General features: G+C 35.1%; 1 protein-coding gene across 1 annotated transcript in view; it reads right to left on the bottom strand.

Annotated features, from left to right (window-relative positions):
- Nucleotides 1-14,976, bottom strand: part of LOC122499893 (tyrosine-protein kinase Drl-like) — a 206,869-nt gene that overhangs the window by 17,350 nt on the left and 174,543 nt on the right. Inside the window, exon 6 of the mRNA XM_043608469.1 lies at nt 14,593-14,885. Coding sequence (XP_043464404.1) covers nt 14,593-14,885 — 293 coding nt within the window. The remainder of the gene's footprint in view (nt 1-14,592; nt 14,886-14,976) is intronic.

The following is a 14,976-nucleotide window of genomic DNA, read 5'->3' as shown; positions in this document are numbered from 1 at the left end:
AGGACATTTACATGTGTAATATTATTTCATATTACGATTAACATAATGTAAATTAACCTACTTGAACAAAAATATTAATTTTATTATAAAAAGAGTTAAAAATCAATATTATATAATATAGATATCAGATTCTTTAATCAAACGACAAATTAAAATTATTTTTTGATGGATCAAAAAAATTATTTTTTTAAATTTGAGTAAAATTTTTAAATTATTGAATATTTAAAAGCAAAATATGGAAAATTCAAGGATATTTCAGGACATTTCCAGGAATTCCAGGACATTATTTTTTAAAAGAAAAAAATGTAGTAAAAAATATTAAGTGGAATAAAATTCCAGGCATTTCAAATTTCCATGACATTTCCAGGTATTCCAGACCATTTTTTAAAAAATCCCTGACTTTTCCAGGTATTCCAGACCTTTTTTAAAAAATCCCTGACTTTTCCAGGTTTTCCAGGTTTTCCAGGTTCTGTAGCAACCCTGTATAAATTCTTAAAATTTTCAGTTATATATCATTAATCTTAGAATTTAATAATCTTTCGAATGGTATATTTGTTAATTTTTTGACATTTGTATTTACAAAAAAATCCTGATTTAATGATTGGTATGTTTTTGGGCCGTGCGCGTGCAGCCGTACCGATAATTCCCGACGGTAGTGTATGACAAAAAAGATTGATATTATAAATTCAAAATTAAAGAGAAAAAAATAGTTATAGGCATTTTTTTATTTTTGTATAATTACCCTAATTTTTGAGTTATGGATTTTTGAATATTCAGTAGCTTACAAGTCTGCAAATATTAAGTTTAAAAAAAAAGTTGTCAAAAAATAAAAAATTTTAAAAAAAAGTGTTAAAAAAAATTTTTTTTAAGAAAAGCAAAATGAAAAGGTCCCGTATATTTATCCTAGTTTAATAATATATCAAGAATTTTTGATTGAGATAACCTGGCGAGGCGTATAAAAATATGGCGCCGTATGTAGTTAAGATACAGCCGCCATTTTTAATTTCCTTTTAATATTAATATGTAAAAAGTTTATATAATTATGTACTATTTAAATAAAAAAACCGAAATTCCAAAAATAAATCCGCATTTGAGAAAAAAAATTTTCCAACTTCATGCATTTTTCACCATTGAGAACGGTAACATATGAGGCCTCGGATCGAAGAACTCGACCGCTGCGCGGTTGCAAGGGATAATACCAGACAGGTTTTTCTGAATCTGCGATATATTTAGCTTTAGAGTACGTAGGTTATTTTAAAAATATTAATTTTTCATAACGCAATCATAAAAATGGCGTTATTTGTCTCTCCGTAGGCCAACGTAAAGTGATTCTTTTTAGTACGTAGTTACGAAAATACTGCGAGTGACAGTTCAGTTCAAAAAAGTGCTTTGTTAGTGCTTGTTCGAGTATTTTTGTAACGCTCGAGTAGTTGCAATTCCGTCTAGTAGAGGCGTGATTATGTTTTCGTTCAGTTACCTACTTTTACCGTTCCTTACAACTAGTAACGTACGCTTGATAGTGGATCTGTATTCCGAATCTTATGTGCGCGTTTCTCAACATTATTTTCAATTAAATATGTTTTTCAGTGTTAACGCCTTTTTATGAATTTGTTATGAAAAGTATCATGCGCAACACGTGTGGCGGCATTTTGGAACGAGCGCTAAGTTTTCGTAACAAGGCGAAGGCGCCCTCGCCGGAGACGAGTTACAAAAAAGTAGCGCTAGTTCACACTTGTTACACAATGTACTATTCTACTATTTGTGTATTTGAATACCGTCTACTTAATACTTTATACAAAGATTGCAGCAATCGACAAATTTAAAAAAAAAAATTTAATAAAATTTTTTCAACCCTTGCATATTTTTTAATAATTGTAGAAAAAATTTGAAACTTACATAGTAAGATCATTCAAGTCTCATCTTTAATTTAAGACCAAAAGAGTTTAAAAACCTTATTCGGTTCGTGAGGTATCATTATAAATGTCCAAGCATGTTTTTTGACAAATGCATTGAATTAGTCGATTTTGAACGGTTTTTGGCTGAAAATGCTCGGCCGTTTATAAGGATATCTCGCTAACCGATTAAGATTTTTGAAAGTTTTTGGTCTTAAATTAAAGATGAGACTTGAATGTGTAAACCTATATGTAAGATTCGTAATCAGCGACCCCAAAAACCCCCGAATAACGAATTTTAAGCGTATCGAATGAATTTTTCAAAATCGTGACCGCTATTTGGAATCCGCCATTTTGAATTATAAAAAACTAATGTCAGATTCGTAATCAGCGACCACAAAAACCCCCGAGTAACGAATTTTAAGCGAATCCATTGAATTTTTCAAAATTGTGTCCGCCATTTTGGATCCGCCATTTTGAATTTTAAAAAACTAATGTCAGATTCGTAATCAGCGACCACGAAAATCCCCGAGTAACGATTTTTAAGCGAATCCAATGAATTTTCCAAAATCGTGTCCGCCATTTTGGATCCGCCATTTTGAATTTTTGAAAACTAACACCGGAATCGTAATCATCGACCCCAAAAACCCCTTAGTACCTATTGTCATGAAAATTTATTTACAAGAAGGTCTTACACATTTTGGGACCATTTTGTTATATTTTAGCCAGAGGACGACGACGACGAGCTATTTTGCCCAGATTATGCCTCGAATTATCCAAGTTTATATAATTTCCTGTCGGAAGTACAAAAAGAACAAGGCGAGACTGAGGTTATGCCTAACCAATTAAATCTTGGTCAAAAAATTAAAAAAGTTCGTCCGTCTAGTCGCCAGAATGTGGAGGATAGGATTTACAACGTTCTGCAAAAATACCAAGAATTTTCCGATAACGACGATACTTTAACATATTTAAAAAATATTGGTCATAATATTATCTTTTAACTTTCTCTCGTATTTTTATTTAGTACCTTTATACATTTTTTTTGAAGCTTTAATGTTTTTTAAACTTTTAATACTTTTTATACATATATTGGAAATTATATTGGAAAATCATATTGGATCTTTTGTATTTTGACACTTTTTTTATTTGGAAGTTCTGTGTTTTGGTACTTTTTTATTTTGGAACTTACCGATTGAAACTTTTAATTTGGAACTTTTGTCCTACAATCATCTAAACTTATACCTGCCTTATTATATACCTTCTTTGTATTCTGTTATGGTCCAGTTTAAGTGTGTACTTAGTACAGTTAACATTAAAAAAAAAATTTTTCATTAAATATTACTATAATAATTATTATTTATTCCCAAACCTTTCTGTAGGTTATGGGCCCAGGATTTTTGCTAAAGATTTAATAGACTGTATTAAAAAAAATTTTAATGAAGCATTCACACAACAAAAGAAATATTCAAGCTTTTAATGGAGAAAGTTATACCGTATGGAAGTTTCGCATCAAATCACTTTTGTCGGAGTTAAATATTCTCGAGGTGATTAAGAGAGATGTACCTGAATGGATCACCGAAGCTTGGAATAAAAATAATATGATTCAAAAAATACAATATTTGAATATTTGAGTGACACTTTTCTGAATTTCGCAAAAGATGAAGAATTTGCAAAAAACATTTTCACGAATCATGACAGCATCTCTAAAAGACGAAGTCTTGAAACGCAACTTGCTCTTCGGAAACAGCTATTCAACTAAAAATCACAGACTGATAAAAGTCTTTTAGACCACTTTACACGCTTCGATGAAATTATAACATAACTCATTTCTGCTGGCGCACGTTTAGATGAAATGGATGAAGTATCACATCTACTCTTAACACAAGATTGCTCGATTATGAAGTGAAACTGAAAGCAGATGATAATTCAAGTCCCAAAGCACTATGTACAGAAAAGGCAACAACTTCTACATCATTACAGAAGAAAACACTTCAGAGAACAAAAAGGGACCAGAACAATTTTAAAACGAAATTTAACAAATAAAAAATTCCAAAGTTTCATAAGAACAACAAAGCATCGACAAATAGAAAATATGATCATTGCGGTCGAACCAATCACATCCAGAAAGATTGCTATTTGTTAAGAATTGCAAAGAATTTAGCAAAGACATTAACGTTTAGTTATTAATTTTTATTATAATTAATTTCATTATTACGTTTTACTTTTACACGGAGAAAAATAAATAGTAATAATTATACTATTTTCGATGAAAAATTACTACTTTCAAGTAGTAATTGAGGGTTCACGTGCAATAAGGGGATACGCATGGAAGTGAAAGTCCCCGCGTACAGCGATTCTGCGGCTGCGCGAGGGGCTAACGAAAAGCCTGCGCGTCCCCTTATTGCCCGTGAACCCTCAATTTTGAAACTGCTCAAGAAATAGTAACTTTTGCTTCGTTTTCAAACGATTTTTACTTTTTAAAAAAAGTATAATTTACTTTAAGGAATCTAAATTTTACTAAAGGCCGAGTAATATTTAAAATGTCCCGAGCAATTAATACTCTGAGCGAAGCAACTTTTATTACGAATCAGAGCAATTATTACTATTTCGTAAAGATTTTTACTCGGAAAAGTAGTAATCCGTAACCACACAATGACGCACCTCACACCGACGGGTGAAACGAATGCCAGCGCACCTGCGCGTCTGTCCACATCGTGACGAAGAAAATGCTGGTGTAGAGAGCTATATTGTCTCGTTTTATATTAATAAATTAAAATAAAATAATCAGTGCGTTCAAAAAATATTTTTTCAAGTAATTAACACTCTACATGCGTATTATTATTCATTATTCATACGCTTCACTCTTTTATCATATTCATACTTACAATTAACAACTTAACATATCGCAAAATCTTAACATCTATACAGATTCGAACCCTACCCAACTTATATCTAACGCAACCTAAAATCGCACGCATTTAAACTAAGCCTCTCGGCTACTCAATCGCTATGGAAGAAAATTTCGGTTACTTGCATATATCCCTTTCGCATGTAGCACGTAACATTACAGTAATATTACCCGGTAAAATTACTGTAATATTATGGTCATATTAAAATGTCCACCTGATGGTAATATTACCCATCAATATTATAGTAACATTATACAGTAATATTATGCGGTAATATTTCTGTAAGATTACTGTAATATTACATACTTAAGAAAAAATTGAAAAAATATTTATTTTCTAACGATAAAATAAAAAAAATTTCTTGTTTATTCATTAGATATGCATTTCACAGCCATTTTCATTTACTTTACATGCTCGTGTAATATTACTGTAATTTTAAATTAATTTTGCTCTGAAAAATTTACTTTAACATTACTGTAATTTTACTATATTTATTTACATAAGCTACTGAATTAAAATATAAACATTAATAATAATAATAATAATAATAATAATAATAATAATAATGCAAGAATAATAATAATAATAATAATAATAATAATAATAATAATGAGGGTAAACTCTGTGAAGAGATACCAGGATGCACTCCCTTTGCGGAAACTTCCTGCTATCTTGGAGAGACACATCGACCTCCACGTCCGAACATATATGTTCACGTGCCCTTGGATATCATAGACGTCGCATCAATGCTCCGGCAATGCTATAACGTCTATGTAACTAACGGAGGCGGTTCAGGGTCCATCCTGGCTAGATGGTAGTACCCTGTTAAGGCCCGATTGTCCCTCGACACGGGACAAGAATAAAAAAAAATGAAATGGACAAAAATTTAGATATCATACTCCAAGCGGAAACCTCAAATGAGGGTAATCCCGTCACCGATTCTGATCGGGTTGAAGCCCCGGTAGTCGGTGCAGACGGCTCCAAGGATTTTGGAGGGAGCCAAAGCAAAAAACTGAGGATGTGGGACTTAGCAGATTCGAAGAAAATGCCTTAGAACAGGTCGATCTGATCCCAAAAATACTTGACAGCATGTGGCGTGCTTGCAGGAAACAAAGAAACATTAGCAAGGATGTTCAGGATGGAATGGTGGAATTGGGGAATGTGCACGAGGTGCTTCGCAGTAACCTGCGTTTCATACCTAGGCCCTTCATTAGCCCAAGCAAACCAGAGTCGAATCCTGAAATTCCTAGATCGATGTCGCACGCCACATCTGGCGAGAGCAAGCCCATCGACCCAAGGAAGCGCCCTAGAGAGTATGAAGGTCCGGAGACTGATTCTTCTGTGACCACTCCCAAGGGTAAGAGGGTTAAGAGCAAGGAGACCAAGGCAAACCCTACTGCTATGGAGACGGAGGTGAGTAAGGCTGCTTCGGCCAGGGTTGCTTCTTATTCGGAGGCAACTGTGGTAAATAAGCCTGAAAACGAAAAAGACTTCGAAACCGTCTCCAATAGGAAACGGGAGGCCCGTAAGAGAAAGGCCTTGAAGAAAGCAGAAGAGAGGGAGAGACTTCAGAAGCGCCTCCCCAAAATTAGAACCACGGAAGCAATAAAAATTTCGGCCCGGAATCCAGAGACCTACTATGATCTTATAAAACTGGCAACAACTTCGGTAAAGCCAGAGGAAACCGGCACCGAGATTGTGAAAATTAGGAGAACTCTTAAAAAGGAGGTTCTTGTTGTGGTCAAAAAGGGGGGTGAAACTTCAAAGTTCGCTGAGAAACTTACCTCCGTCCTTCAGGACAAGGCCGAGGTTACGGCTCTTGTCAGTAAAAAGACCCTCGAAATTCGGGAACTCGATGAAACAACTTCAGAGGCGGACACGTTTTGGTGGTACGAAAGTGGCACTAGTACGCTTGAGTGAAACGGACAGCGAGAGTGTGCTTAAGCTAGGCAAAGTGCGTATTGGTTGGATAAACGCATCCATCCGAACGCACTTAGAAGTGACAAGATGTCAAAAGTGCCTGGCCTATGGACACGTGACCCGAATTTGCAACGGCCCCGACAGAACAAAAAACTGTCGGAGATGCGGCGAAGCGGGACATTTCGCCAAGAGTTGTACTGGCGACAAGCCAAAGTGCATTACGTGTACAGATTTGGGAAAAACGGAAGTCAACCATATCCCTGGAAGAATTTCCTGCCCGGTTTACAAGGAGGAACTGGAGAAACTTAAAAGGGCAAATCCCTAAAGCTCCTTCAAGTCAACCTGCATACAAGTAAGGATGCACAGGTGCTCCTGATGCAAACAGCTAGGGAAAATGAGGTCGATATCCTGTTCTGCAGTGAGCAGTATCAAGAAAGCGACCTCGCACCTTGGTATCAGGATAAGGCGAAGAGAGCCGCCATCAAGCTGTGCAACCCAGAATTGCGGGTTGACAAGTTCTTGGAGACAAGCAGCGGGTTTGTGTGGATAGAGGTGGCTAATATACGTATGTATAGCTGCTACTTCTCACCCAACGACCCGCTGACCACCTTCGAAACCAATATAGAAGACCTAGAATCGAGCCTCATAGAATCCAAGCTGGATGTCATCATCACTGGCGATTTTAATGCAAAGTCGCCAGAGTGGGGTGAGACGAGGTTCGACAAGAGAGGAATTCTGATTGGAGAAATGATCTCCAAGAACGATTTATTAGTTGCAAACCGGGGAAAAACATGGACGTTTAGACGAGGTGCGATCGGATCGATTATAGATCTAACGATCGCATCGTCTAATATATTTAGCCGCATAAGCGACTGGCGGGTCTCTGAGGAATATACCGCAAGTGACCACCAGTACATTGAGTTCTCAGTCTCAATGGGAGACACACGAGGAGGAAAAAGACAGGAAGCTCCTAGTCGCAAAACCTCCTCGTGGAACATTAAGAAACTCGACAAGGAGAAGTTCAGCCGGTCCCTAGAAGAATCTATCTTAATTGAGGATTCTGGTTGGGTGAGGAGGCCAAAAAGTCTAAATGGAGAGGTGCGAGCGGTGCGAAATATAATCTTCACCGCTTGCAATGCGTCGATGCCACGTCGCAAAGGAGCCTTTCCAAGGAAAAAATCCTTGCACTGGTGGTCAGAAAAGCTGGCCTCCTTGAGAAAGGAATGCCTCAAAGCAAGAAGGACATACACCCGATCTAAAGGAGATCCCTTGCTGAAAGAGGCTTTCAAGGAGGCGAAAAAGGACCTCAAAAAAGAGATCCGTAAGTCGCGACGCCGTAGCTGGAAGGACCTAATCGAGGAAGTCGATAAGGACCCATGGGGTCTGGCTTTTAAAATCGTGTCTAAGAAATTAGTGACGAGGCAAAAGACCCCCGGCCTGGACAATCCCGATTGGGTCAGAAAGATAATAAGTTCTTTGTTTCCTCCTGCAGAACCATACCTTAGAAGGGACTGGAGTTCTTGCAAAGTCGAAGAGGAAGAACTCTTCACACTTAGTGAACTGCAAAAAGCAGGAAAAAGGTTGAAAACAGGCAAGGCGCCTGGAATCGATGGGATAAGTAACGAGATCCTAAAGTTAGTAATCGAAACTTCACCCCAGATTCTGCTTCGATGCTTCAATCTTTGCCTTGAGAGAGGATAGTTCTTCCGCGACTGGAAGCGACAGAGGTTAGTCCTCCTAAGGAAAGGTGAAAAACCTCTAGATAAGGTTTCATCGTACAGGCCTATATGCCTGTTGGATACGATGGGTAAACTTCTAGAGGATATGGTTCTGCAGAGAATGCAAAGCCACTTGACCGGAGAGAATAGTCTATCAGATCACCAATTCGGTTTCCGTAAAGGCAAGTCCACAGTTGATGCCATCCAGGCAGTTGTGGACATAGCCAAAGCAGGAAAAAACAAATTGGGACCTGGGAAAAAGAAGAGCTTCTGCGCGTTGGTAGCAATTGACATACGCAACGCGTTTAATTCCGCAAGATGGAAAGATCTCATCGAGTCGATGAAAAAGAAAAACATGCCGCCCTACTTGTTGCGGATAATGGATAATTATCTTAGCGACAGGTGGGTTATATATGAGGGAGACACCTGCACTCTCAGAGAAGAGATGCAGGGTGGGGCTCCTCAAGGCTCGAGGGTGGGTCCATTTGTATGGAATGTATCTTACGATGATTTTCTGCGAATGGATCTGCCCGAAGGTGCGATGATCATCGGCTTTGCGGACGACGCGTTGTTCGTGTGCACTTCCGAGAGTGAGGAGGCTCTTGGGACATTGGTGAACGAATGTCTGCGACTAGCAAAAGGCTAGCTGAATACCAGAGGTCTTGAAATGGCCCTGGAAAAGACCGAGGCACTGCTAGTCACAGACAGACGTGGTTATGAGCTCCCACGAATCGTGATAGACGGATTCAAGGTCAAGTGGAGAAAACAAATTAAATACCTTGGTGTGGAGTTGGATGGAAGGTTAAACTTCCACCACCACATGGCTACGGCGTCAAATAAGGCGATCGAGTGTGCGGCTAATCTTTCACGGTTAATGCCAAATGTTGGCAGACCCCGTGAACAAAAAAGAAGACTGGTGGCGAGTGTCGCCCATGCTAAAATGCTCTACGCAGCACCAGCATGGGCCCCATCCCTGAGGAGCAAAAGATGTGTTACCATCTGTGAAAAGATACTGTCGGCGCAGAGATCGATAACAACGCGTATCATCTCTGCATATAAGACGGTATCTACGAGTGCTGTGCAGGTCCTTGCAAGTGTCCCGCTAGCAGATCTTTTGGCGAGGGAAAGGGAAGAAATGTTTCTCTTTTCTAAAGAAAACAGTTCCTTAGATGAGGAAATAAGACCAAGCAAGGGCCTGATCCGCAAAGAAGCGAGGCACAGGCTCATAGAAAGATGGCAGGAAAGATGGGATGGTGAGGAAAAAGGTCGATGGACTTATCGCCTTATCCCGGCACTCGCCACCTGGATAAATAGGAAACACGGTCAGGTTTCTTATTACTTGACTCAGGCGTTCACAGGTCACGGGTGTTTTAACTCGTACCTGTGTCGCTTTAAATTACGCGAGAACGAGGTGTGTGCATATTGCCAGTTCCCTGAGGACAACGCGGAGCACACCCTCTTCTCATGCAAGAAATGGGACTTGGAGAGACAGGCCATGTTCGAAGGTGTAAACAGTCAAGTTACACCGGAGAACATGGTATCGCTGATGACCCAGTCAGAAGAGAATTGGCGGCAAGTCGAGAACTTCATAATCTCGGTTATGTCGAGGAAGGATCTCGACGGCCGCCAAAAAGCGTAATTTAAACAGCTTTTAATTTTGTACGTTTGTTTTTTATTAATTTATTTTGTGATTTATTTGTCCTTATACATTTTTTAATTGTTTGTGTTTTTTATTCATCTTTGTACAGTTTTAGGTTTTCAATATTTTATACGCGTTTATTTTTTCTTTTTTTTATATATCCGTTTGTAATTTTATCTTTTGACTTTTTACACTTTTTAGAATTTGCTTTTTTATTGTTGTGCTGTTAATTCCGCTTTTATATTGAAATAGTTTTGAATTTTTAACTATTAACGCAGGATGACCGCAGAGAAAAGCAGAAAGTCGCATTAGCGACAGAGTTGGAGCGCCACCCTCGAAGGCTAAAGTCTTACGACAGTTCCGAGGGAGGGTAAAGGGCTCCAAAAGAAGGGTTACGGGTTAATTTAATTATTAAATTATTAGGTTATTATTCTTAGATTTCTTATTCTGATTTTGTATAAAATAAAAAAGAATTATTTCAATAAATGTTATAAATAATTTCATACAAAGCTAGAATTGCATATTCTAATATATAAAACTTTAGAGTATAGTATTATAACCCTAATGACTTTGACTTTAGGCTACGATCGCTGCGTATGACAGTAGTGACGTCATCACACAGGTCTATAATATTAGTGGTACGAATTACTACTTTTTCGAGTAAAAAGTTCGCTCTGCAATAGTAAAAGTTGTTTCTTGCAGAAGTAATTATTAGAATTTTTATGAGTAATATTTACAACATATTGAATGTAAAAAGTAATACAAAATTTAATGAAATTTACAATGACGATGTAAAAATTAAAATTCTTAAAGCAATTTTTAAAAGTGACTAATGTAATAATTACTATTAGTAATTTTTACTACCAGAAATAGTAATATTTATTTACTTCATGCGAAGTACATTTTACTATGAATAGTAATTTTTAACCCTAGAAGGAGTACGTTAGTTTACTCACCCTCTAAGGAGTAACTGGGGTGTCCCGACACCCCACGCTTTAAACTTGTTTTATGAGGTTTATATTTAACGTAAAAAAATTTATTGTAATGAATTGATTGGTTTTTCAGTAAGGAATACAATACTATTATTCACATTTTGATAAATTAAAATTTTTTTTGAAAAAAATTATAAAAACAAAAAAAAACACCAAAAAATTGCGAAATTGACTTTTTTCACAAAAAACGTTGTAGTTTCTTAAAAATTTGACTAATTTAAAAACTATTTTAGGTTTTTAAAGTTAAATAGATACACTTTTTGGGGAAAAAAATTAGTTTTTGTATTACTTTCAAAAAACATAATTATTTGAACATCTGAAGTGAAAGAATTTAAAGACAATTGACGAATAGTGAAAATCATAAAAATGAACTATAAAATGGACTTAAACAATTAATATTTACTAAAAATTATAAATAAAAAATAAATTATAAAATAAAAATTTTACAAACTTAATATATCTGAATATATTAACATTAAAATTAATAACTTATGAAATGATTCTGTAAATTAATATTTAATCAAAGTTTTAATTAGCAATTCTTAATACCTCTAATATATGTTAAAATATTATTAACAATATAGAATTTATAATTTAAATTTGACTGTCATATACTACATTTTTCTGTATTAGAATTTAATTTCTGACTGTAGAGAGAGCACAGAGATTTTTAATAAATCGTAACTCAAATTTCATAAGTTGTTACAAATACAGAATGTCTATTTTTCATAAAAATAGAATTTTTGTATAAAAATGTTTCTTTTTTATAAAATACAACTTTTCATGCATAACCTATTAATTTATACTTTATCAGATGATTTTAACTGATTAAAAACGATTTTTTAAAAAAAATTGAATTTACTTATTTTTTTTATTTATTTATTTAGAGTACATATACGGGCAAACGGCCTGGAGATTAAGTGTACATAGTTTCAAATTTCTGTGAACAGTGCTGTCGCATTGATTAATTTGTTTTTAGAATTAAATTACGCAATTTAGAAATAAAAACATTTTCATTCTGTTCAAAAAAGTCGATTTCATTCGAAATATTATTCGCTTCGCTGCTCATACGGCTGAAGACAGAATTTTTTCAATAATTTGTTTTATGAAACGGTACCCGAAATAAGTTATATGATCGAAGCTTAATAGGTGGCACAAAAAGATTAATTTTAGAAATAATTTGAGAACAATTCAAACGATTATGTAAAATTTTGTAAAAGAAAAGCAAATTTTCTAACGTTAGGGAGTAACTGGGGTGTCCAGACACCCCAGACGTATTTTAACAGGAGATAGAGCTCTTCCTAGAGCAAAACTTTTGGCGGCACATACAGGTGTCAAAAGATAGAGGTTCAAACTAAATTATCAACGAGTTTTGAGCGTAAAAAAATATTGATTAAGCTGTGGGAATACTTTGAATTTTGCTTGGGGTGTCCAGACACCCCAGTTACTCCTTCTAGGGTTAATATAAAAGTAGAATTATTACTATTCCATAGGAACTTTTACTAGAAACTCAGCACCATTTTTCTCCGTGTAAGAAACTTTTTACTATTTGATGTTTAATTCTTTATATCAGGCCTGCAAAAATGTGTGGCTCGCGAGCAAGAGGCTGAGAGAGAAATTCCCCCTCCATGCGTCGCTCTGCCTTGGCAGGCGGAGTGTATTTTGATTCTTTCAAAATAATCTGTTTTAAAAGTATCGTGCTTCGTTCTTCGAAATTAGTATGTGACGATTTTGTTTAAAGTTTATTTTCTTAGAAGGCTGATAATGAAACCTCACTTTTGATGGAACAAAGAATCATCGATTCTTCAATAGAATTTTGTTTATTTTATCCCTTCTGCGACGAAAACTCCTCCTTAAGTGGAGCTCTTGGAGCACAAAGGTTTTCTACTTGTTCATTAGCTAAAAAACTGTATTACGATTCGCACGTAATTCTATAATCTTTCCCAAAAACAATTTTTGTCATAACTTTTATGTATAAATAAAAAATGTAAAATTTTTATGTGAACACTAAATAAATCGATTATTAATCAAATATACGAAATTAATTTCTTATTGGAGTAAAATTCAATAAGAAGACACTTTATAGTGTCACTTTAAAACACTATTATTTCAAGAGGATGAATCAAAATCAAAATACTCCTACTGCACAAACAATTTATGAAACTGGTTCTGCCTTTATGTTCAGTAGTTCTTCTACTTCACAGTCTAATCAAGACAAAAATGAAATCGCTTTTATATTAGATTCTGGAGCAACCCATTACATAATTAATCGTTGTGATGTATTTGAAAGTTATGAAATAATAGATCCACAAATAAAATTGGCTAAAAGTGGCACAGTAATTAATGGAACAAGAATAGGCTCAATCAAAATATCGACCAAACAAGGATACACTGGAAAATTGTAGAACGTACTCTACAGGCCGAAAATCCAATACAATTTGTTCTCAGTGTGTAAAATTCGAGAAAATGTAATGAAGATTATTTTTTATGCCGACGGAGAAAAAGTGCTGAACCAAGATGAAATCATCATAACTGGCAAATCTACAAATGGATTATTTAAAGTAAATTTTTTAGGCCATATTAAATCTAGTAAATTTTGTCAAATTAAAAAATGCAATTTATTTGTAATCTCACATTAGTAATTTAAACCCGACAGATACACCTTGTGAAACTTGTGTATGATGTGTGTGGTCCCATTACTCCGAGTACCATTGATAATAAAAATTATTTTGTTAATTCCATTGACGAATACACACATTGTACTGTGACCTATTTATTGACACAAAAGTCTGATGTTTTTGAAGCATTTAAAGATTTTGTTCCTAAATGTGAAGCACAATTTAATTCTAAGATTTTTAAACTTTACTGTGACAATGGGAGAAAATATTTATCCAAACAATTTAAAGACTTTTGTTAAGAAACAGGGATCAGTTATCACTTAACCGTGACTCATACCACACAACGAAATGGTGTCGCGGAAAGAATTCATTCTTATTTAATTCACATTTACCCAAGTCTTTTTGGGTTGAGGCAATTTTAACAGACACTTATATAACTAATATATTACCAACTAAAGCGTTGCCCAATGATAAAACACAATATGAATTATGACATAACAAAAAGCGACGTAATTGTTGACGAGATATATTTCAAAACTACTAGACATTGAATCCTCAGAATTAAATATTGAAAATACAATCAACAAAAAAACCAAAATTCTGAAGCATCCTCAATGGAAGCTGAATATATTTTTAAGCGAATCCGGTCAAATTTGAAAATTCTGAAACAAGTTATTCTTTCTTTTGTTAGAATTTATTTATTTACAGCGCTATACTGTCTAATAACAATTTTTAATTAAAGAAAACCATGTGGCAAATGTAACTACATATCCTAAGCTGTAATTTTTTAAAAAGAATAGTCTTTTATTTTTAAACCCTTTCTGGGCAGAAGGGGGTGTCCGTTTTTCAGAGAATGCCCCATATACATGAGACAATTTTATAAAAACTTTTATTATAAACTTACACGCAATTTCTAGCTGCAATATCTTTATGTATAAACTTCTTTTTGTGAAGATACTGGACTCCTTTTGAAGCTTGAAGGGCCATTTCTACGACTTCCTGTGTCGTAAGAGCTCTTGGAGGTCCTTCGCTACTTAGTTTACACCTTAATAAAAACCTTTTCATATTCTTATAGCCGGTATAAGGATAAAGAAGAAAAGGTGCTCCACTCTCTTCAATTGACACTCCCAAAATTGTTAAGAGTGCAGAGTGGTTGATTCTATAAAATGTTAGACCTTCTCGTAACAAAACAGTTACCTGAAATATAAATTCATCTAAACAACATCTTTAAAATTTCTTTTATTAAAAATAATTCACATTTTATTATATTCTGATAGGGTGTTATAAT

The sequence above is a fragment of the Leptopilina heterotoma genome, unplaced genomic scaffold, assembly GCF_015476425.1.
Source record: "Leptopilina heterotoma isolate Lh14 unplaced genomic scaffold, ASM1547642v1 Lhet_178, whole genome shotgun sequence".
NCBI classification, from domain to species: domain Eukaryota; kingdom Metazoa; phylum Arthropoda; class Insecta; order Hymenoptera; family Figitidae; genus Leptopilina; species Leptopilina heterotoma.
This window is presented reverse-complemented; position numbering and strand designations above follow the sequence as displayed.